The 26,230-nt window shown below is 36.6% G+C and overlaps 1 protein-coding gene across 1 annotated transcript in view; it reads right to left on the bottom strand.

Annotated features, from left to right (window-relative positions):
- whrnb (whirlin b) overlaps positions 1 to 26,230 on the bottom strand; it is a 78,521-nt gene that overhangs the window by 7,764 nt on the left and 44,527 nt on the right. Inside the window, exons 5-11 of the mRNA XM_051110297.1 lie at positions 25,025 to 25,064; positions 8,687 to 8,890; positions 8,270 to 8,479; positions 6,407 to 6,475; positions 3,118 to 3,718; positions 788 to 969; positions 518 to 634 (exon numbers count right to left, since the gene is read on the bottom strand). Of these exons, the coding sequence (XP_050966254.1) occupies positions 518 to 634; positions 788 to 969; positions 3,118 to 3,718; positions 6,407 to 6,475; positions 8,270 to 8,479; positions 8,687 to 8,890; positions 25,025 to 25,064 (1,423 nt within the window). The remainder of the gene's footprint in view (positions 1 to 517; positions 635 to 787; positions 970 to 3,117; positions 3,719 to 6,406; positions 6,476 to 8,269; positions 8,480 to 8,686; positions 8,891 to 25,024; positions 25,065 to 26,230) is intronic.

The raw sequence follows: 26,230 nt of genomic DNA, 5'->3' as shown, positions 1-26,230 counted from the left end.
TAACATTAGATAACCTCATTAGTTAACATTCACTAATTCATTATTAAAATAAGTTGTGTTTGTTAACATTAGTTAATGCCATGTGAACTAACATGAACAAACAATGAACGACTGTATTTTTATTAACTAACATTAACAAAGTTTAATAAATAGTGCAATAAATGTATTGTTCATTCATGTTAGTTAATACATTAACTAATGATAAATGACACCTTATTGTAAAGTGTTGCCATTTAAAAAAAAGAATGAAAACTGCGAAATATTACAGTTTAAAACAATTTTTAAATGCAGAATGGCATTTATTTGAAATTATATTATTTGAATATTTTTTAACACTACATTTATTAATAAAACTATTAATTAAAAAAAATCTTACTGACCTTAATGGTAGTGTATGTGTTTATACAATATTTTTAATGAACTTGTTGTGCATTCTGGGATTGCTTTCAAAAAAAAGCTAATCACAGCCGTGGCTTTAAACTTTAACCTGTGTCTAGTCTAGAGTGCTCTGACCCACCTGTATGGTTGCAATGCGTGGCAGAGGTTGTCTGGTGTTGGCACCCCCTTCAACAGCAATACCTAGTGTACTGGCACACTTGGGCACCCGTACAAGTGTAGGCTCCATTATTCCCACCTAAGACAATGACAAACAGGGATGTTACTTTAGATGTCACACTTTAGATGTCAACCATTAAGGCATATATACTTCTGTATAATGGTTATTTATATAATGAAATGACACTAACTCATTTAAATAACAGAACAGAACTTGTCGCTGCTCTCTCACCTGTTTTGCGGAGGCCTGTGCGAGTGCTTCCGCTCTGCGTGTGTCACCCGTGACCTGGAGGAATGGAGGTTTACCTGGTCGCGGGCTGCTGTCCTTACTCAACCCCCCAGCCTCTGCGATATCTACTCCGCTGTCCTCACTCAGAGTCTGTCCGCTGTCTGACAGCTGGGACAGCGTGGCTCCTGGGAATATAGACAAATGAGCACACAAAGCCCATAAATAACCACACAATTTAGCTTTCGCAGATTAGAGATCTGCATTCTGAATTTTTGCGGACCTCACACATTATTTGGATCCGAAAAGAGAAAGAGTTATAGAAGCTGGATGAATTCCCTAAGTGCTGAACTTCATCAAAGTTTAGATGGGCCTACTAGGACTGTCAATTTAGTATGGTTAATTAGTGTAATTAATTATTGTAGATGAATGAGATGCTCTATGACCATATGTACAATTTGTAATAAGGTATCCTGCCATCTGAGAAATTAAAGCCTTAAGTAGCTGCTTTATCTTTTGCCACTCTTTATATAGCGGTTTCAATAAGGCTGTTACCAATGCACATTCCTCTGATTCAATCTATTTTGCTTGTGTATTTTTCATTTTCTCTAATTTACGATACAGAAAACTTCATATATTACAAAAAAAATATTATTAAAAATTACAAAACTATAATTTTTTTTAATTACATTACAGATATATACAGTACAATCGAGACAACCAAAAATGCTTTGTGAATATCAGCTGAAGTAAACGTCAACACTTCTTGTGACAAACTAACAGTTGAAAGTTCAAGCATTTTTGAATGATTCCACTGTCCACTGACTCAAATTACACTGGTTGCGCTGATGTTTTTGATTCACTAAAAAGATTTGTTTTAAAAAGATTCATTTGTTTATTACTAAAAGATTAGTTTGTTTAGTGTCTTAGTCAGCGCAATAGGCTAAAGCTTGCCGCAAAGCACCGGCACACAACCATGAAGAGACGGGCTCGGGTCGGACTCGGGCCCAGAAATCTGATAAGCTGTCGGACAAGGGCCGGGCTAGGGCCTGAGCATCTCGGGCCAGGGCCGGACTAGGGCCTATATTTAAGTGGCCTATTTAGGGCCTATATTTAAGTGCAGGGCTATAGGATTTTCCCATGACCTTTTTATGAATCAGAATGCATGAAACAGTTGCAGAACCATTGCATTTTAATTACAATCCAAGCAAAAATGCTACACGTGGCATGAGCAGTTCTTAAAGTAAATTAGACGGTATAATTTCAAAATTTAAAGCAAAAACAAAATGGTCTAACCCTAGCTTTGTGTTGCCATTAGATCCTCTATCTGTGAATTTAGCAGTATTAAGATGGTAGAATAAAACATCTGCATGAAACAAAAACAACAGACGGGCTGAATGAGAATGCAAATTCACTCTCTGACAGCAGATGGCGCTTATGGAACAGCAGCAATACAGCGTTTCCTTGGGCTGCTATTTTAATCTTCTCCTCGAAGATACATTCATATAACCCCCCAATGCAATATTTAGGATTTTCTTCCAATATTTTGTGCACAGTAAAGTGAGTTTGCTCTGCAGTTCTCTACGCTCATCTCTAGCATCTCTGACTTCTGACGGCTGTTTACAGTAGGTTTATTTGCCCAGTTACAGTATTAGTTGTGTGTAATTAATAGTTCTAAAAGTTCTCCAACCATTAGTCCGAAGTGTATGCAATTAACAGTGTTCCCCTCTCAATTCAGGATGCTGTCTAAGTTTCTTAAAATTCATACCATATACGTAATTCAAACCAGTTTATCATTTGGACCCGGTATATCGCCCAGCACTATGCGAGAGCATTTAAATCAAGATCTAAGATAGTTCCCCACTCTTTGAATCAACTTCATTTAGAGGCTTTTCTCAAAAAATATTAATATATGGGATTTAATCTGGTTAATCAACATAATAATTCATACTAATAAGTAATTCAATTAAAAACGGTGACCAATTAACAGCACTAATACCCTTTTATTGATCCAAACAGGTAAACATTCTAACTTGAATAAATCTAACTAGGCTTCAGTTCTAGCCTAAATGGATTGTTTATCCAAAAATGAAAATCCTTTCATCATTTGCTCCCTCTCATGTTCCAAACCTCTTTGATTTTTTTCTTTTGTGGAAATATTTTTTTTTAAAAATGTCTCATGTCTCTTTATACAGTGGAAGTCAATGGTAACCAAAACTGTTTGTTGACAAGCATTCTTCAAAATATTTTCCTTTGTGTTCCACAGAAAGAAGTCATAGAAGTTTAGAAAGACATGAAGGTGAGTAAATGATGACATAATCTTAAAATGTCTTCACCTCGTAGTTGGGGCTGAGGCCTTTCCTCTGTCGCCTCTGGCTCAGGATGTAGTGGGCTGGTCTGGGTCGCACCACAGCTGTGTGTAGAGGGGGAGCCCTCGAGCTTCTCAGGGCTACAGGGAGGCGGCGCAGGCATTAGCAGTGAAGGCGAAAGGGACGGAGAGGAGCGTGGAGAGATCATGGGGGTGCCTTCTCTAGAACGATTTGGAGACTCTGGGTGTGGGGAGAGCACCGCCGCCTGCCTGCTCATCAGAAACTGAACCAAATCTCTACACGGTGGTCCAGAGGAAGGACTAGCGTGGTACGATGATGATCGTGGAGAGCTGTGATGGTGAGAGCATGGCGGAGGAGTGTGATGGACCGAGCAGGTGGAAGCGGTGTGGTGGATGGTACACGGGGAGTTGTGAGCAGAGCAGGGTGAGTGCGAGTGATTGTGGGTGTGGTTTTCCTGGTGCCGCCTACAGGGGGCGGTAAAGAGCAGATTGGTCTGGGACAGCTTGGACGAAGGTCGTTTGGTCTGATTTTTAGGGCTGGCGTGTCGAACAGGTGGAGGGGGAGGCTTGAACGCAGGGGGTGACTCGGATGACGGCTGCATCTTGTCCTGAAATAAAACATAAACGTTCTGTCTATATTTATCTCCTCACTGTCGCTTTCAAATACTAAGACAGGCAATTAAAGAATGCATTATCATTGAGGGAGGTTATGACAACACTGACAAAGAAAAAAAAAAACATCCTGACATTTAAAAGCTTTTAAAAGGTGACATTTCCTTCTGAAATGTCAGCACATTATGAAATTAACAGATGATAGAGTTGTCTCTATGTACAACAATTTAGCATAAACACCCGTTTATGACAAGACGGTCGGTTACGGTTTCATTCAAGATAATCGTTTATGATTACAAGAGTTAATGTTGGGCTACTGATGCTTAATTAAATAAGAACAAGAAAGGGTAGGATAAAAATCTACTGAACTCAACTCAATCTTCAGCAAATTGACTAGATAAAACGGAAATCTGCCACATGCCCGTGTTCTCATTTAGAACCTAACGACATATATTGTATTTTACAAATATTTTATGATGTCATCATGCCATTTTTGCTAAATTAAAATAACTGGCATCAAAGGGTGCAACAAGCTCTTTTGACTGGTATATACTACTCGTTTTATAACTACATGTTTTTGTGCAGTGTACAGTAAAATTACATTCGATACAATGTGAAGATTTGCAATGTTGGGTCAACTACTGAAAGTAAAAGCATTTTTTAAAATGATTATATATTAAATTAATTGCACCACCATTCAAAAGCTTGAGGTCAGTAAGATTTAAAAAATGAATACTTTAAACTGGACTTAAAAAAATAATCAAAAATCTTACCAAACCCAAACTTTTGAACCATAGTCTACACAATGATTTTATTGTTATTTCTTTGAAATTTATCCATTTTGTATTGCACTTTTTAGATTAAATTACTATTTGGGAGCTGACCATTGGAATTTGATGAAACACACACTCTACGTATACTGTACATTTTTACAAAAAGGTCAAGTAGACACATACTGTGCATTAGTCGGCTATTAGTCGCATGTTTAATAATAAACCATATAAATCATAATAATGAGGCTTTAATTGCCAACATAGCCTAACAAACGCTTAAGCACACCAAAAAAAAAGAGCTTCCCACAACGCACCGGCAGATATAATACTTATGAATGTTTCAGGGAAAAACAGTAAGGAGGCTGCATTAACGTTTTAATAGTTTATTGATAAACTAGTGCTTTCTTTGTTTTCGGCTTAAGAGATGAAGTCGGTGACACTGACTCGACATCTCCGCAGTAGTGGATGTGCCTGTATGCATGTTTCGTACTGATTACATAATCTGAGAATATTTGTTTTCTATTTGAATTTGTTCATCTAAAAGTAGACAATTTACTCTCTATAGATACATATTTCATGCCTGTAAGGCTCGTACACACAAAGTTTCGAATTTTTACGCTCAAGTTCACAAAGACCGAGATGGCAGAAAGCGCATCTTATTTACTTTATTTACAAAAGCACAATGTTTCGTTGTTATCTTGAGTACACAAAAATAAATGTAGAGTCTTTACAGATTCATTGTATTACTTTTATCTGTATGACCAAAATGACAGAGTATTTTAAGAGCAAGTGACCGCACCGGCACCTCCATCTGTCATACAGTCATACTGTTTCCACACTCTGCACAGACACGTCAATAGCGCACATTTTTCTAGGTCATGTAAAGTTGTTACTACATACATCTTTCAGATGAAAAGCCATATTTGAGGTTGATGAATGATAGGCGAGTGTTTGGATGTCCTGCCCGATGTATTGTATTACCACATAGACCAACTGTTAATGATTTGTCCCTCATGGACAGCGTGACTTTGCCACTTCCTGTGGATTGTTTTTTTTTCTGCAACTAAGTGACTAATAAAATTTAACCAAGCCTCTTCTCGTCAACTAACAGTTAGTCTCTCTCTCTCTCTCTCTCTCTATACACATATATATATATACACATTGCCCTCCAAAAGTTTGGAAACACCCCTGGCAAAGTGTGGTTTTGGACAATATCAGCATAAATCCTTATCATTTTTTGGTGCAAACACATTAAAGTAACTTGACATTATCATTGAAGACCAGCAATAATAATTTTCATTTTGATTACATAATAATGGCAATATATACAGAATGGCAATATATATAGATTTTTGGGTCAGCACACCTTAATAGCTTCAACAACTGAATGCCAATTAAGGCCAAGATTATGCGGAGCTGTAATAGCTGCTAATGGTGGATATTTTGATGAATCGAAAATTTAATTTTTTTCTATGTATAAACTGTTTATGTAATAAAATATGTTTTCGTAGTTTGTATTGTCCCTTATCAGTGCAAAATTATCACAAATTAAAAAGGATTCATGCCAATTTTGTCCGAAACCCCACTTTTCTAGGGAGTTTCCAAACTTTTGGAGGGCAGTGTATATATACACTGCCTTTACTAAATTTCAAACTATGGGATCGATCTATCGATCTTTGAGATTTCAAAAATATTCAAAATCTATCCTTAGGTTTAGAGTGGATGTGACAGCCTTTGTATTTCAGGGATAAACATTTTGTTTTCCTCATCCTAAATCATGTTCCTTTCTTGTTAGTATCAAACGATAAAATACAAAAGCCATTTTAATGCTGGCTGCTTTTACTCCACAAAATGTTATTTAATCCAGTCTAACAGCATGCAGGCACTTCGCAAAAAATGTAAACAACTCACCAGAGCAACATCAGGAAGAGAATTTAGACTCTCAAGTGGCATCAAACTCCCATCCAACCTGCACTCGTTCTATAAAGGCAAAGCAAAAAAGCAAAAAAAAAACAAACAAACAAAACAATCACTGAAATGACTCAGGTGTATCACTCCAGAGCAAAATACAATCAAAAAGATGTTTGAGTTTAAGAAACCCTTGCTCCACTTGAGATGCAGCTCTTCATTTCTCAGCCTTTTTCATCAATTCAGCTCAATTACGGCTTGTGTGGGTGAGATTTTACAATAATGGCTGGAATCAAATTATGCAATTACCAAGAGAGAGCAGATCAGACCAGTTATTGCAGGCACAGTAGAAGTCAGTCGGAATAAAGCTAGATATTGCAAATACAATTAAATATCTCTCTCCATTCATATAGATATTATGGAGACAAGGCAGTAAAAGCTACAGTATGAATGAATGAATGACTATTAAATAGTGTGACTAAAGTTTTTATACGTGCATTGATGCATAAACTACTGTTCAAACATTTGGGGTCAAAGTTTTAAAGAAGTTAATATGAGAAATTAATTAATATAAGAAATTAATAAAGGGGAAATAAATCCTATTCTTTTGAAGTTGCTATTAAAGAATACTTTTAATGGATTTAATTCAGTTCTTTTAAATAGTAATAATATTTCACAATATTACTGTTTTCATTGTATTGTGACTTCTTTCAAAAACATTTAAAAATCTTATCAAATCCAAACTTTTGGATGATAGTTTATGTGTTGGTTTTATTGTTATTTATTTATCTTTTTTGTTTCTGGTGTCTTTTTCAATTTTATTTTATAAATTAAATAAAATATTAATTATTATTATTAAAAAACATAAATATTATGTGCAAATATAAATATTACACTTACATTCAAAAGTTTGGGATTAGAAATATTTTTTTTTATTTTTTTTTTCTATTTTTTTAAATATTCTTATGCTCATCAAGGCTGCATTTACTTGATCAAAAATCCAGAAAAAAAGAGTAATACAGTGAAATATTATTTCAATGTCAAATAACAGTTTTCTATGTAAACATATTTTAAAATGTTATTTATTCCTGTGATGCAAAGCCGAATTTTCAGCATTATTTCTTTAATAAATCAAAAGTTAAAAAGAACAGCATTTATTTAAAATAGTAATCTTTTGTAACAATATAAACTACCTTTTAATTTTTATGTGGTCAGTAAATCTTTTTTTTTTTTTTTTTTTTGAAAAGAAATGAATACTTTTATTCACCAAGGATGTGATAAATTGATAAAATGAGATGGTAAGTACTTATATTGTTAGAAAAGATTTCTATTTTGAATAAATGCTGTTCTTTTTTAACTTTATTTTTTTATTCACTAAAGAATCCTGAAAAAAAGAATCACAGGTTCCAAAATAATTAAGAAGCACAACTGTTGCCAACACTGATAATAACAGTAATAAATCAGCATATTAGAATGATTTCTGAAGGATCATGTGACACTGAAGACTGGAGTAGTGGCTGATGAAAATTCAGCTTTGCATCACAGGAATAAATTCTATTTTAAAATATATCAAAATAGAAAACCATTATTTTAACCTATAATAATATTTTCACAATATTACTGTTTTTTCTGTATTTTTGATCAAGTAAATGCAGCCTTGATGAGCATAAGAGAGTTAAAAAACTTTTGACCAGCAGTGTATGTAACTATAGTTTTGTACTTTTACTCACGTGGAAATTTAAAAGGAGTACTTATTTTACCAGTGTAATATTTAAACAGGGTATTTGTACTTTTACTTCATCCAGCAGTGCATGTTAATATTCACAGCACTGCACAATGCCAAATGATGCTTGCACATCCACGTGCCTTGTTGTAGCCAGGGACTGCAGTGGTCAGCTGGCAGGCAGCAGGGATGTGGCCCTCTGGATGGGTGATGCAAATAGTATCAGGGTGCAGGAGGCCCTGTCCTCCGTGCCGAGCTCTCCAAGCCTCCATCTCACGATGTAACACCTGCCCGTCGAATCGCTCCAGATCCTGCGGAGCGATCAGAGCCCGCACCTCAGCCAGCAAGGACAGCTGGGGAGCAGGAACAGCCAAGAGATCATTAAATAAAACACCTGAAATCATCCAAAATATGACAGGTTTTTCATTTAAATGCAATGCTAACGACAAAACTAAGAGTTTTCAGTGACACTGTGCATTATATTACAAGGCTGCTGGCATAGACCATGGCATTAATGGTTGTTAGTAATTCTTCAGAGGATTTTTTGCTGTCAGCCTCACCTTGGCATGTGTGTTGAAGAGTTCAAACAGGGCCATGGCCAGAGGCTCTACTCCGATGTGCGCGCGCTGGTACTCTTGAATGTAATAGCTCATGGTCTGTCTCTCTGTCTCTGTCAAAAGCATGTACGCCTGTTCCTCCAGTGAGCTCCAGGCTCCTGCACGTACCGCTCCGACTGCTGGCACAACACTTTTACAACAGATTGACTGCAAAAGAGAGAAGATAAAACTACAGGGTGTGTATACATGTACAATGTTGTACAGGCACGTAACATGTTTTTTTGTCCAATCATATGTTTGCATCAAAGATGCCTTCACTTTGAAGAGTTTATTTGCAAAAACAGATAAAAATCATGTTTTTTTATTTTATTGTGTTAGTTAGCTGTATTTTTTGTTGTTATTTTTTACCTAATCAAAATAACCCAACTGCAGTTTGATTGAGATTAATTAGAATGCACAATGAAAAAACATGATTTTTCAAAATTGTTTTTGCAAATGAACTCTTTGAACTAACTTTGTTTTTGAACTAATTATTTCATTATCAGCCATGTTAATTTAGTATCACAGAGATTCTATTATAGCTATTATTTTTTTATTAATACCTTTTATTTTTATACTTTCCACTTTCATTTTAATTTTGGTTATTTTGTTTTTTATTTTTGTTATTTTTATTAATTTCAATAAAAAAAAAACTATATATTTTAGTATTTTATTTCAGTTTTAATTTTAGTTATTTTAGTACATCGTTATTTAGGTAAACAAATCAAATGAAAATGAAAAATATTTAGCTGAAATAAAGCTAATTTTAATTTTATTTCAAGCAACAAATTTGTTTGACTGTAAATACCCAATTTTGAACACATTGTTTTAATGAATGATTTAATGACTCAAGGTTTCATACACTTTTTTTTTATCATGGCATCTATCAATATTCAAAATTCTGTTATTTTAGTTATTTTAATGTATTATTTTAAATATTATTTGAATAATAATTGAATTAGTTTTACTGTATTTTAAATTAAAAAATGTTATTTTAATGTATTATTTTAAGTAATATTTTAATAATATTTTAATTAGTTTTCCTTATTTGTTTTTAGTTTATATGATTTATATAATTAAGTTAATTTTATTTTTTATTTTATTTCAAGCAACAAATATGTTAGGTCTTTTTTTTAGTTAACTATAAAAACTTGTTTTGAACTAATTGAATACACAATTTTTTAAAATAATTAAATATACCAATACTCAAAATTCTATTAAAAACTGCTATTTTAATGTATTATTTTAAATAATATTTGAATAATATTTGAATGTGTTTTCCTTTTTTGTTTTTAGTTTATAAAGTTTATGTAATTCAGTTCATTTTAATTTTATTTCAAGCAACAAATATGTTAAGTCTAAAAAACTATAAAAATCCTGTTTTGAACTAATTGTATGAATGAATCAATGACTTAATAAAATTTCATACACTATTTTTTTTATCATTTAATACACCAATATTCAAAATTCTACTAAAAACTATTATTTTACTTATTTTAATGTATTATTTTAAATAATACTTTAATAACATCTGAATTAGTTTTCTTTTTCGTTTTTAGTTTATATAGTTTATATAATTCAGTTAATTTTATTTCAAGCAACAAATATGTTAGGTCTTTTTTTAGTTAACTATAAAAACCCTGTTTTGAACTTATTGTTTTAATTAATGATTCAGTGACTTATTAAGATTTCATACACTATTTTTTAAATAATTTCATAGATTTCAATAATTTCAATATTCAAAATGTAATGTATTATAGTAAATATTATTTGAATTATTTTTCCTTTTTCATTTTAGTTAAAGTTTTAGTAATTCTGTTGTGTGTTTGTCATTTTTATTGGTTACTGGTTTATATCTATCAAGTTTTCATTCATTTTTCTTTCAGTTTTAGTTATTTTAGTATTCAAGGTGTTCAATGAAAATAAGAAATGCTTTACAGTTATACCTGAAATAAAAAAAAAAAAAAAAAAACTCCACTATAATAACCCTGTATGCAATTGTAATTTTTGACTTCTATTAAAAAATTATTATTTTAGTCACTAAATGTTTGCTTGTTAAGCTCACATGATTTTTTTAAAATCATTTTGCATGATGTTATGGTGTCTTGGAATCCTGTCTGAAACCCTTAGGAGATATTTCATATTAAAACACTACCTTTGAAGTCTGGGAAAGCAGGTAGCTTCGGTTTTGGATAAAGCCAAGGTTACTAAGTTATTTTCATAAATGAAAATAAGCAAATAGTAGCACGTTGTGCTACAGTGGAATAAAATAGTTGTGCAATCATTAGTCACACCATGTAGTTGATATGAACTGATGTAATGTGCATGTTCAGGTCAGTGTGTGGGCAGCAGGCACTCATGGGAAAGAGAGAATAGCAGCTGTAGGACTGCATCGCTGAGACCTCACCAGTCAGCCATGTCTAATATGTAATGCTACATACCCTGGGGTAACAAACTCTCTCTCTCTCTCTCTCTCTCTCTCTCTCTCATGCACCTTCTCTTTGAAAACATGCCCCTTCTCTGCTTACTACTTTTAGACGTTCTCCTTAATCAAACCTACATCACGATAACTCCAATCTCTGTCAACAAGCTTCCTCTCTCTCTCCTCTTACTGCCTCTATCCAAGTCGTTCCACATCTCCCAGCGCTGCTATTGCTATAAAAACAACAAACTTTGAAACACCATGCATTGTATATCTATGCCCCCTCAGTGTCTAGCTGGTGACTTACTGCGAGAAATAAAATCTTCAGGTAAGAAACATTTTAAAGACATTCAGAACACAAACCTACAAAAGTTCAGCGTGAGACAAAACAGAGACAGATGTGTTCAACAACGCACAGCTGTGCTTCTCAGCTAGTGGGTCGTTAAAATGGGTCTGATATGGTCTCAGACAGCAGTACAAAACAATGCTTGAACATCTAATTATATAATCACACATAGTTAACAACTTTTAAAAGGGAAGTGAAAATGCTTCACATATCTTTTGCTGCTGACAACAATGGTCCAATTCAACCTTGAACCAGACTACAAATAATACAGTTTCATTTGCAAGAAGGATGAATATGGCTGTGTACAGCACAATTTATTTTGTGCAGTGAACTACTGACTCCCTGGAACTATCATAAGTTGTAAAACTATGATAATTCAATCATTTTGAAACCAAACACTCAAACTATGAACTATTTTAATGATGTCCTTACTAACTTTCTGAACGTGGAAGTTGCATTGCTGTCTATGGAGGGTCAGAAAGCTCTTGGATTTCATCAAAAATATCTTAATTTGTGTTATGAAGATGATCTAAGATCTTACGGGTTTGGAATAACATGAGGGTGAGTAATTAATACACAAAATGTTCATTTTTGGGTAGACTATCCCTTTAAGAAAGGTAATTTTGTTTACATAAAATAATCAATTATATATGTAACACAGGACCACAAAACCAGTCATAAGAGTATTTTTTTAAAAAAATCGAGATTTATACATCACCTGAAAGCTGAATAAACATGTTTTCCATTGATGTATTTATTTATAATGATAGGACAATATTTGGCCGAGATACAACTATTTGAAAATCTGGAATCTGAGGGTGCAAAAAAAAAAAAAATCTAAATATTGAGAAAATCACCTTTAAAGTTGTCCGAATAGTCGGCACCGACAGCCTTGTGGGCAGCATGCCAACATATAGAGCCGTTGCAGTCCGGGCGTCCCGTATTTGAACCCCGACCCGAGGACCTTTCCCGATCCCACCCCCCACCCCCTCTCTCCCACTTCACTTCCTGTCAATTCTGATCTGTCCTGTCTCAATAAAGGCAAAAAATGGCAAAAAAAAAAAAAAAATCTTTTAAAAAAATGTGTCCGAATAAAGTTCTTAGCAATGCATACTACTAATCAAAAATTAAGTTTTGATATATTTACAGTAGAAAATTTACAAAATATCTTCATGGAATATGATCTTTGCTTAATATCCTTATGATTTTTGGCATAAAAGGAAAATCAATAATTTTGACCCATACAATGTATTATTGGCTGTTGCTACAAATATACCTGTGCTACTTAAGACTGGGTTTGTGGTCCAGGATCAAATATAATTTCACAGTTATATATAAATACACATTACCATTAAAAAGTTAAGTAAAAAAATATATATATATATATTCAACAAAGATGCAATAAATTGATTCAAAAAGCGACAGTAAAGATATTTTCACTACCAGTCAAAAATATTTATTTAATTAAAAAAAAGGCAAGGATGTTTTAAACTGAGCAAAGTAATGATAAAGACATTTATAATGTTACAAAAGATTTCTATTTCAGATAAATGCTGTTCTTCTGAACTTTCTATTCATTTAAGAAACCTGAAAAAATCTACTCAGCTGTTTTCAACATAATAATAAAAAATATTTTTTGAGCAGCAAATCAGAACATTACAATGATTTCTGAAGGATGATGCTAAAAATTGAGCTTTAAAATCACAAGAATAACTTATATTTTAATACATTTTAAAATAGAAAACAGTTATTTTAAATAGTACAAATATTTCAAAATTGTACATTTTTGCTGCACTTTGGATCAAATAAATTCTTCTTTAAAAAACATTAAAAATCTTCCTGTTGAAAAACTTTTGGTAGTGTACATTGGTACACTGTAAAAAAAAAAAAACTTATTTCAAATAAGTACTGTACTTTTAAATGTTCTATTCATTAGAAAACCCTGAAAAATGTATTACGTTTTCCACACAAGAGTAAGAGTCAACAAGTCACAAGAATAAGAAATGTTTCTTGACCACCAAATCAGATATTACAATGATTTCTAAAGGATCATGTGACAGTGAAGACTAGACGTGATAAAATTCCTGCAGCCTTGGTAAGCGATATCTATAAGATAAAAATATTTTATAACTCTAAAACTTGGAAACAGTACTTTAGGGAAAGAGTATGAGAATGAGACAGATAGATCAGTTTGCTCCGACAAACGTTGTGGTTTGCTTGCAAAATCAATATTTTTTTCGTATTCAGTTGTGTCTGTCCTTGAGCGCTCCCATTTGAAGAAAAGAGGAGCATCTTTTCCCTTCCTCAAGGATTTCCTATTTTCTTTCTCTACTCGCATAGTCAATGGTACAAACTTCTTCAGACCAATTCATGATCAAACTCAAATTATTCAGTATGAAATGTGTATGGCTGTAACGCAGACAGCCTAATTCATCCAATTGTTGTGTCTCTTGGCCCTTTCTTAGTGTTCTGCACAGTGCTGAAAAATGCATGTTTTCAACCTGCTGCCATCAGAAAGCACATGTCCTTCTTTCCCACCTCACACTGTAGCCAGCCTCACATTATAAAGTAACTAATCAACATGATTGCTGTATAAATAACAGAGAATAGTTGGTTATTAGTTGCATGGTAGAGTGCTTATTAGAGTACCTGACACCTGGGGCCTCATTTCTAAAATGCGCATGGGCATATTTCCAGTTTCTTTTAATATATTGATCCAAAAAAAGTCCACACTTTTCACACATCATTAAGCTGCATAACCATTTTCAACTAATAATAATAATAATAATAAGGAGAAAAGTTTCTTGAGCACCAAATTAATTAGAATGATTTCTGAGGGATCATGTGACACTGAAGGCTGGAGTAATGGCTGTTGAAAATTCAGCTTTGCATCACAGGAATAAATTACATTTTAAAATGCATTAAAATAGAAACAAGTCATTTTAATTTGTACACTGACCATAATTATAAACGCAACACTTTTGTTTTTGCCCCCATTGTTCATGAGCTGAATGCAAAGATCTAAGACTTTTTCTATGTACACAAAAGGCCTATTTCTCTCAAATATTGTTCACAAATCTGTCTAAATCTGTGTTAGTGAGCACTTCTCCTTTGGCGAGATAATCCATCCACCTCACAGGCGTGGCATATCAAGATGCTGATTAGACAGCATGATTATTGCACAGGTGTGCCTTAAGGTGGCCACAATAAAAGGCCACTCTAAAATGTGCAGTTTTATCACACAGCACAATGCCACAGATGTTGCAAGTTTTGAGGGAGCGTGCAATTGGCATGCTGACTGCAGGAATGTCCACCAGAGCTGTTGCCCGTGAATTGAATGTTAATTTCTCTACCATAAGCCATCTCAAAGGCGTTTCAGAGAATTTGGACAGCTGCTGCAACAATCGGTTTGCATAACCAAATAATTTCTGCACAAACTGTCAGAAACCATCTCAGGGAAGCTCATCTGCATGCTCGTCGTCCTCATCGGGGTATCGACCTAACTGCAGTTCAAGGTTGTAACCAACTTGAGTGGGCCAGTGCTTCTGTTGTTCTGTTGTTCTCTTCACGGATGAATCCTGGTTTTCACTGTACAGGGCAGATGGCAGATAGCGTGTATGGCGTTGTGTGGGTGAGCGGTTTGCTGATGTCAACGTTGTGGATCGAGTGGCCCATGGTGGCGGTGGGGTTATGGTATGGGCAGGCGTATGTTATGGACAACGAACACAGGTGCATTTTATTGATGGCATTTTGAATGCACAGAGATACCGTGACGAGATCCTGAGGCCCATTGTTGTGCCATTCATCCACGACCATCACCTCATGTTGCAGCATGATAACGCACAGCCCCATGTTGCAAGGATCTGTACACAATTCCTGGAAGCTGAAAACATGGCCTCTTGCATGGCCATGTTTGGGATGCTCTGGATCGGCGTTTATGACAGCGTGTTCCAGTTCCTGCCAATATCCAGCAACTTCGCACAGCCATTAAAGAGGAATGGACCAACATTCCACAGGCCACAATCAACAACACTGTTGCACTGCGTGAGGCAAATGGTGGTCACACCAGATACTGACTGGTTTTTAGACCCCCCCGGACACACCCAATACAGTAAAACTGCACATTTTAGAGTGGCCTTTTATTGTGGCCAGCTTAAGGCACACCTGTTGAATAATCATGCTGTCTAATCAGCATCTTGATATGCCACACCTGTGGGGTGGATGGATTATCTCGACAAAGGAGAAGTGCTCACTAACACAGATTTAGACAGATTTGTGAACAATATTTGAGAGAAGTAGGCCTTTTGTGTACATAGAAAAAGTCTATAGTTAGATCTTTGAGTTCAGCCCATGAAAAATGGGGGCAAAAACAAAAGTGTTACATTTATAATTTCGGTCAGTGTAATCATATTTCACAATTTTATCAAATAAATGCAACTTTGGTGAGCATAAGAAACTTTCAAAAACACATGAAATCTTACTGACTCCAAACTTTTTAACAGTAGTGTAGATATACTCTACAGACTTTTTATAAATCATTCAAAGGGACATTTGGGAAATTATCAAACATCCACATATAGGTGATTTACTTACATCATATGAGGCCCTAAGTCCAGAAGTTTGAACTGTACCCAGGGGAAAATATGTAATTTACAATAAAATCTTAATAGCCTGCACAAATTGATTATCGTGCCACGGATTTTAAACACTGATATCAGCTGAAAAATCTCATTTTACATGAAGGACAGTAGCAGGTTTAATTTGGCACACTGGTTTGCACTTTATCTCAAAAAGCCTGGACTGATGATGCCAGGAGTCTGGAGAGGACCATCCATCCCTCATTACTGCCCTCATTCCTGGATATTGCTGATCCACAGCCCTGATCACTAAAACTGTCCCTTGGTGTTCCACTGTGCCAGCCTTAATCAATAACCCAGGGCAAGAGTGTCTCTGCCAATTTAACTCTCAAGTTTAAATACACATACACAAGCACCCTACAGACAGACTCGTAACCCACAACAAACGTACATTACCCGTCTCAGTTCCACCATGGAAAATGTCTAGCTGTTTTTCAAGTATAAAGAGCCATGGTGATTTAGAGGAAGTATTATATGTTGCAGTGGCGATGACTATAGATGCTGATGTCACAAGGTCTGACTTTGTTTATTTAAATATATATGACTCAGATCTGGATACAGGGCTAAGAGAGTTACGTCAAGAACAGACGAGACAGACTCTTTGTCATGATTATGTGACAAATTACATTAGACAATCAAACATCTATAATAATATGTGGGTGTGACCCAGACAAATAAAGTGATGCTGTTCTTTGTGAAACACTATACTTATACTTAAAGAAACAGTTCACTCGATTCAGTTTTTTTTACTCACACTCCAGAAATTGCAAACATACACAATACCAGTTAAAAGTGTGGGGTTAAGAAGTCTCTAATGCTCACTAAGTCACAACAGCAACATTGTGAATTTTTACAATTTAAAATCACTTTTTTGTGAATATATTTTAAAACATTATTTATTTCTGTGATGGAAAAGCTGAAATTTCAGCAGCCATTACTTCAGTCTTCAGTGTATATTCAGAAAAAATTCTCATTATTATCAATGTTTAAAAGTCATGCAGCTAAATCATAAAGATCTCTGCAATTTGCTACCTGGTCTCATGACGATAACGTACCTCTGAGAACTAATTCGTAAGATGCGAAATACGTACCAGTAAGTACATATTACTGCAATTTCCAACAGAAATGAACACTAGAGGTGGTAAAACAGCGAGCACTGGTAATAGTTTTCGTACACAGTTGTAACAAGCACAGGACGTAGCAAGCTTGTTTGGTGGCTCAGCTGGCATGGAATTGGACTTAAGATGCAGAATCCTTGGGTTCGAATCCCATCAAAAACATGACTCATGATGAAAGAGTTGAAAGATGAGAGATTCAAAAATGGTGGTACGTCTTGCAAAAAATTTCCCAGAGGTACATTTTCGTCATGAGACCAGGGGCCAGTTGCATAAACTTAGCCTCTATGTTAAGACAGTGTCTTAAGAACTAGTTTGACCAACTAGCGGTTAGCCAAAGGGTAATCAGTCTTATTTTTTGCATTCAGCTTAGACTAATCTACATTTTTATGTAACTGAATTTAAATAATGATGACCAGTTTTAAAGAAAAAATTAGCTGACTTACTTTTAAGACTAGTCTTAACCTTTTATGCAACTGGCCCCAGGTTGGCAATTTGCTAACACTACACATCTTGTGCTCTGTGTAAGCTACTAGATTTGAAATATGAAGCAAAATGAAACAGCAAAAAGCATGTATTTTCTATAATTTTTCACTCGAAAAATGCTAAGAAATATCACAAATAATTGCAAAGGAATAGCACTTAAATGTCCACTTAAGCACTATTTTATGTGTTGGTGTAATTTCAACTGAAACAGGAAAATAGGCTGGGACATATCAAGCAGCCCCACCCCTTTTTTTAAATAGCCAATAGCGATTTGTTTTATAACATAGCTTGGGCCAGAGCTGTTGAGTTTGGTAAAGCTGCTTTTGACAGTTTATGACAGACTCAGTCTCAGATTACCCCTTTAGATTCAATATTAAACTGTTACTAAAGCAAAATGAGGATGAGGATATCTAATTTGAAAATTGTGTCATTTATGTTGGTACATGGCACTGGTGTTATCTCTTCTACTCATTAGCGCCGTTTGTCTAACCATTTTCTCTTAATCTCACCCATGTAGCTACAAAATGTAGCATTCTGTGTAGATTTCAAATGTGTCTGAAACGTTTCATGGTCTGCACTGATTCACAGACGTGATCTGCTCTGTTTTTGTGTCTGTGGACCGGAGCACACTGTGTGCGTGCTGTGGCTGTTCATGTGACAACGGGAAACCATCTTCTTTTGCCCCAATGGAAAGCATATTTACACTCCTATATGGTGCACTGCCCCATTTACAATACAGAAAATACTAACTGTGAACAAGTTCTCAGTAAAACCGATTTCAGACGCAGCTTTAGCATGTGTATTTATAGAGTATGGGGAGGGATGCTTCAGGTTTTAGACAGCATTTAATTGGACAGAAATTTAATGAGAAGCTGAAGTGCAGGGTGATGTCATCAAAATTGTTGATCCATACTGGCGGAATTTAGAGACTGTAAGTTTTGAATGCTTATATCTAAATGTGAATTATGTCATTGTTTTGGAGCACACAAGCTTATAGATAACCTTAAGGCTAACACATCCGTACTAAAAAAAAAACAAAAAAAACTTCAATTTTGATTTCATGGGGACTTCAAACACACTCCATTAATGTTGAAATTAACATTTTGAAGTATAAAATATTCTTGTAAAATAATTTTACAACTTCTAAAACTCTTTTTTTTAAAGTGTAAACAGTACACCTACTGACACAGACAGTCAGAGGGGAGACTGGCACTTTGGGCACACAATAGTGTTCAACCAGGTGTAATTTGGGTGACCTACATAAGTCCTATTGAAGAGATTTGCTCAGGCTTGCTGAAGCTCTGATTCTTCAGGCTACACATGATGGACAGCTTGTATTGTATCTGTTCTGTGAAGCCTTATAGAACAAGGCCCTCTCGACTGCCCGCTGAATGATGGAAGATTTAGGCTCATTCCAACAAAATAAAAGCGTGCCAGGCCCGAGGCGCAGGGGACAGGAGGGGAGGGCAGCAGGCAGCGCAGCCTAAAGCAGCATGTTTGGGACTGAGAGGGGTAATTCAGGCGTGACCAAACAAGCTAAACAAACTGCTTAAGGTTACTGAGACAAAATACAATTTGAGTCCAACAACCATATAAAAGGTCTGATGGTCTTTAAACTAATCACTCCTCTTGTCTCATGTAAGCTCAGCTGTTATGCTCTGGGAAATAATGTTAAAACACCTCTCTAACTTTTCACCTTGACTCTAAATCTCCATAGCTTATACAGTTAAGGTCAGTAGTTTACATACACTACAGAATCTGCAAAATGTTAATTATTTTACCAAAGTAAGAGGGATCATACAAAATGCATGTTATTTTTTTTTTATTTAGTACTGGCCTGAATAAGGTATTTCATATAAAAGACATTTACATATAGTCTGCAAGAGAAAATAATAGTTGCATTTATAAAAATGACCTTGTTCAAAAGTTTACATATGCTTGATTCTTAATACTGTGTTGTTACCTGAATGATCCACAGCTGTGTTTTTTTGTTTAGTGATAGTTGTTCATCAGTCCTTTGTTTGTCCTGAACAGTTAAACTGCCCACTGTTTTTCAGAAAAAAATCTTTCAGGTCCCACAAATTCTTTTTTTTTTAGTATTTTTTTTTTTAGCATTTTTTTTAGCATTTTTTTTAGCATTTTTTTTTTTAGCATTTTTTAGCGTTTGAACCCCTTCCAACATTGACTGTATGATTTTGAGATCAATCTTTTCAAACTGAGGACAACTGAGGGACTCATATGCAACTATTACAGAAGGTTCAAATGCTCACTGATGCTCCAGAAGTAAAAACGAAGCATTAAGAGCCAGGGGTGTAAACTTTTGATCAGAATGAAGATGTGTACATTTTTCTTATTTTGCCCAAATATCATATATTTTCATTTATTACTGCCCTTCAGAAGCTACACAAGATACTCGTTTTACCCTGATCTTCAAATTCAAAAAGTTTTCACCCCCTGGCTCTTAATGCATTGTTTCCTTTTGAAGCACCAGTAAACGTTTGAACCTTCTGTAATAGTTGCATATGAGTTCCTCAGTTGTCCTCAGTGTAAAAAGATTGATCTCAAAATCATACAGTCATTGTTGGAAAGGGTTCAAATACACAAAAATGCTGAGAACCTGTAACACCCTTTAGACTGTTTATGTTGGTTTTTCCCTGTTGTGCCCATATTTGGTTCTTCCTGCCCTTGTTGTGTCCCAATTAGTTAATTTGCTTCACCTGTCTGTGTCTGATTTACCACCCTTTATAAGTTGTTCTCAGTTCTAGTTCCGTGTCCGATCTCAAGGTTATTTTGGTTGTGTGTTCTCCTGCCCTTGTTGGAATTACCAGTTTGGATTTGATTAAAGATTCCTGTTCGTGTTAATCTCGTCTTTGTGCGTTTCCTTGCCACACCCAACCATAACAGAAGATTGGACCTGCAAAAGTTAAGCGGCGTTTTCCCCACATTTTCTTTTCGTTTTTTAGTCAGTGTTTTATTTTCTGTTTTACCCCATTATGGATCTCCCTGTCGTCCTCCTCCCTCTCCTGGAGCAGGGGAATCGCTCTCTCGAGGACCACACCAAGGACTTTATGTTCCTCGCCTCCATGACACACTACCCGGTCAGCAGCCTTTGCTCGTTCTATCTAACTGGACTTAACCCGACCACACGAGCTCAGCTATCTGGAAAAGGTCCTCGAGAGAGCCTCGCCGCCTGTTGAGTGGGTGCTGGTGTCCAGCAGATCTTCGCGGACCGTGGAGGACGACACCAGCCCTACTCCAGACCCAGAATCCAGCCAACCATCACCCCGTTTCGCGGAGCATGAGCCCGAGCCCACCGTGGACGGAGAGCCAGAGCCCAGCGTGACCGACGAGTCATCGCCATGTGGAGCGACAGAGCTGTGGATCGCCCAGGAGCCAGAGCCTCTCCTGTCTGACCAGGTGCGAGAGCCGGCCACAGAGCCTGCGACGGTGGACGTTCCAGATGGGCGTGAGGGTGCTGAGGACAGCACCGCCTACTGCACCACCACTGAGGGTGAGCAATGCCTGGATCTGGGACTAATTGTTCTGGAACAAGATTTGACTAATTTCTTTGAAGATGTATATGAAGACATGCCCGCTCTTCTTCCACCATCTAAACTGCCTGACAACCCGAATCTGGGACTAATTGTTCTGGAACAAGATTTGACTAATATCTTGGAAGATGTAGATGAAGACATGCCCACTCTTCTTCCACCATCTAAATTACCTGACTGCCTGGATTTCCCACCCACCCTTCCTCTGTCATCTCCATCTATTGATTCTGTGGCCTCAGTCCCGCCACTGCTGTCTCCTGGCGGCCCATCTGCTCACCCTCAGCTCACCTCCGGCCTCTGAGTCCCAGACTCTGCCTCGGTCCTCCGACCCAGCGGCTCCACCCCGACTCTCAGCTCCCTCATCTCCACCGTCGCCCGTCGGCCCACCAGCTCCACCGGGCTCCCTCGTCCCTCCGGCTCCACCTTGGTCGGTCGTTGTCCTGCCTTCGCCTCAGGACTCCGCTCCTCCGGCTCTGCCTTGTCGCTCCATCCCACCGGCTCCTCCCTCCCTCCAGCTCCACCTTTATCCTTGGTTGCTCCCCTTCCGCTGCGGACCTCCGGAGCTCCACCTCCGCCTCGGTCACCAGAGCCTTGGGCTCCACCTCAGCCCTCCGGATCCTCCGAGTTGCCCTGGACCATCGGCTCTCCATCTCTGCCTCGGGCTCCACCTCCACCTGCTCCGCCACCGTCAGTCGGCCCCCTGGAGTCGTCAGCCCTTCCTCCACCATGGCTCCTCCCTCCGTCAACTCCACCGTGGGCCACCATCATGGCTGCGGCCTGGGTCTCTCATGGCTCTTCCTGCTCCGGGTCTCTCCTGAGTTCTCACTGGCTCCTCCCTCCGTCATCACCACCCTGGAGTTTGTTTATTGTCCTCCTCCTGGAAGTCCGTCCGCCACCAGAGCCTCCTCCCACTATGACTTTGTTACTATCCCACGTCCACTCCCTTTTTGTTTTCTATTTTTTTTTCCACGGCGCGAGGTCGCGCCTTCCAGGAGGGGGGAGTGATGTAACACCCTTTGGACTGTTTATGTTGGTTTTTCCCTGTTGTGCCCATATTTGGTTCTTCCTGCCCTCATTGTGTCCCAATTAGTTAATTTGCTTCACCTGTCTGTGTCTGATTTACCACCCTTTATAAGATTCCTGTTCGTGTTAATCTCGTTTTCGTGCGTTTCCTTGCCACACCCAACCGTGACAGAACCAAAGAATTTGTGGGACCTGAAGGATTTTTCTAAAGATCAGCAGGCAGTTTAACTGTTCAGGACAACCAAGGGACTCATGGACAACTATTACTAAAAACGTCTTTTATGTGAAATATCTTATTCAGGTCAGTACTAAGTAAACAAAAACATGCTTTTTGTATGATCCCTCTTACTTTGGTAAAATAATTAACATTTTGCAGATTCTGCAAGGTGTATGTAAACTTTTGACCTCAACTGTAGATGCCGCCATTGCCTTTTTAGCACAAGCATTAACAACAAATTAGCAAATAAACGATTGCTTAATTTATGTTTCAGCATTGATCGCTGCATCCATTTGACTGTCCTCGTTCAAATATAATTGTGTAAGCCTGAAGTCGTCTGAGTAACGGTGAATTAGTATGCCTTGTCTCCAATCCACAATTATGAACTAGCTGATTACTGTGAAAAGAGAAACAGTGGCTGCTCCGGATAAATTTATGGCTTAATTTGAGAAAAGCTTTTAATCAACATTAATCTGAAAAACATCATGAGTTTAAAATGCATGGGTTTGCCATGCAACAGAAAAAAACAACTTATTTACATGGTTAACAGTGTGTATATGAGATAGAGCAGTGGCTTAGTGGTTAGTGTAGGTGCTCTGACACAATGAGCTATGCTGATTTAGATGAAAGTTCAGATTTGGTTCTCTTTTTAAGTCCTGACAACACAACACTGCACATTTTGATGTGGTACACTAATACCTCTCAGGCTTAATAATAAATTGCAGGATTAATATGAATACAGTAAAACAGTCTGACCTCTAAAAGCACATATTAAAAAACTTCCTACCATTGTCTTCAAAAATCTCTGGCTACAAAAGCTACAGAAAATAACCTGGTAACACTTTGCTTAAAGCCTTTATATATAATGCATCATAACAGTTTTTTTTTTTTTTAATGCATTAATTATATCTTGTAATGCACCATAATGCATTGATCAATCTCAAGAATAATTTTAACCACAGTTAATACATTATAACACTTATCAATTCATTGTTACACTACGCATTTTAAATTTGGTTATAATATGAACATTGTTCATATTGCTTCTTTTGGGTTCCATATAAGTTTGGAATGGCATATTTCATATTTTAGCCACAAAATTAAAATGTTAAAGTAAATCCGACCCTTTATCTCACATTTTTTTTTCAAAATTGCGAGTTTATGTAGCACAATTATTATTAGCAATAATGTTTTAATTATTGTATTACTTCATTAAAATCTTCACATTTATTAAACAGGCCTAGCTAGTTTAAAATTTCCCTGATATTTCAGGCTTTCCATGACCATGAGAACCCTAAAAAAGGAAACAAAGTTTGAGAAATCACCTTCTTCCACAGCATAATGCAATACGCACCACTATAAGCATAATTTCTTAGTTTATCACTGTTTAACATCACTGCTGTGTGAGTGAGGATATATTTTCAGGTCTCTTGAGTGACACCTCTATTTCTCTGCTACAGATAATGGCTCATTCCTCTATATGTTTATAGTACTACTTCAGTGAAGATCCTTGTCAATCCTGTAGGTCACCTTGAACATAAATGGGTCTCAGAAATCCTGCACTTGTGCCAAAGTCCTCTGACAGGACTCGGAATGCGCGGAATGGGAAATGGAATAGAAGAGTGTTACAAGAAGAGGTATGCGGGCACACGAGCGCCTGCCATCAAACTCCATAATCATTTCCAGTAGGGAAAGCAATTCACTTCAAAAGCTCATTTTTGGGTTGAAAGATTGAACTAAATAAGTGACAATCACACAAAAAAATGGCATATGCAGCAATTTTCCCGTCGCCTTCTCTTCCACAGGGACCGCTAACCATTCTTTAGTCACCCTGGATAAAATATAACTCCAACCATGTGGATAAACATCATGTGTGCTCCACAGCTCAGAGAAGGCCACTCAAACCCTAAGAGATCTTTGATTTGCCCAGCAGGATACAAGTGTTCCTCCCTGTCTTCAGCAGATGAGACAGACGCTTCACACAATCAGAGCAGTTTGATGTCTCCCAGCTCAGAGCTGTCCTTTGCACTCAGTAATGGAGTGATGTGTGTGAGTTAGCCAGAGATCACAGCCTTACAGCTGTGCAAAGACAATCCTTTAACGACCATCAGATAAAACCTCCAAAGACAACAGATGTGCGTGCAATGTGTGGTAATGGGCACACACACCATTAGCAGCCATAGACACAACACACACATTTTTTTTGCTATTACAGTGTGTTTACTCTGAGATAGCAGTGTTTATTCAATTTGCACACCAAAAAGCTTGATTGCTTTGATCTGTGGGTAGACAGCAAAGTAATATGATGTGGAGCCAATAAATTCCTATTTTCAATATCACACTGACCTTAATACGAATTCTTATTTCTTAGACTCATTACTTGGAAAGTAATGCAAATGCAATGGCATTTGGACAGACATAAGTAGAAATTTAACCCTGGATGCCTGAATGAAATCTAAACAATTCAAACACGTTTGTATATGTAAATTGCATTTTGTACCTTACCTTTCCTGAACTTCCTGCTCCAACATCAACAGGCAGAACACTGTTAGGAGAGAAATAGAGAGATTTTGTTAAGTAAAACTGACCAAATAAAATGAATAGTGCATAAACTAACAACAACAAAGTAGTCAGATATTTAACCACTGTCCAGTGGCACCATACTTTCACATCTCTGTTATCACTCCATGGTTTCTTTTTTCATACTAACAAAAGAATAGCTAGTACAGTGTCATGTCATTGCTAAGCATATTGGTTTTCTATATTATAATAGACTATTTTTTTAGGAGAAGCTTTATGAGCAGTGAGATTTTAAATCAATATTTAATATACAAGTAGCAATTTATTTGGCAAGTGCCTTATAATAAGTGTTACGTAAGGTGGCAGAGAGAGCTCAATGCGCTGCAAATGAAAAAAACACATGCAAATTTTAAAAAACCCTGCAAATTAAGAAAAATATCTTTGTCAGTTTGACACAACCAAATACAGACATGCTCTGTAAATACTCGAAACTCAAAAAAAAGCACTGCAATACTCGTTGTGGTCTGTGCTATTTGCAGCACATTTCTGTATATTAAGAGTATTTGCAGCACGTTTCTGAATTTGGATGTATTTTGAGTATTCATAACGTGTTTCTGTTTTTGCAGCACGTTTCTGTCTAATAATTGTGTTGTGAGTATTTGCAGCGTGTTTCTATATTTGGATGTGTTGTAAGTATTTGCAGTGCATTTCTGTATTTGGTTGTATTGTGAGTATTTGCAACGCGTTTCTGTATTTGGTTTGTGTTGTGAGTATTTGCAGTGCATTTCTGTAATAGGTTGTATTGTGAGTATTTGCAGTGCATTTCTGTTCTTGGTTGTGTTGTGAGTATTTGCAGCATGTTTCTGCATTCGGATGTGTTGTGAGTATTTGCAGCGTGTTTCTTTATTTGGATCTGTTGTGAGTATTTACAGTGCATTTCTGTATTTGGTTGTATTGTGAGTATTTGCAATGTGTTTTTGTATTTGGTTGTGTTGTGAGTATTTGCAGCATGTTTCTGTATTTGTATGTGTTCGTAGTATTTACAGTGCATTTCTGTATTTGGTTGTATTGTGAGTATTTGAGGCGCATTTCTGTATTTGGTTGTATTGTGAGTATTTGCAGCACATTTCTGTTTTTGCAGCGTGTTTCTGTATTTGGATATGCTGTGAGTATTAGCAGTGTGCTTCTGTT

The sequence above is a fragment of the Labeo rohita genome, chromosome 5 (genome assembly GCF_022985175.1).
Source record: "Labeo rohita strain BAU-BD-2019 chromosome 5, IGBB_LRoh.1.0, whole genome shotgun sequence".
Lineage (NCBI taxonomy): Eukaryota > Metazoa > Chordata > Actinopteri > Cypriniformes > Cyprinidae > Labeo > Labeo rohita.
This window is presented reverse-complemented; position numbering and strand designations above follow the sequence as displayed.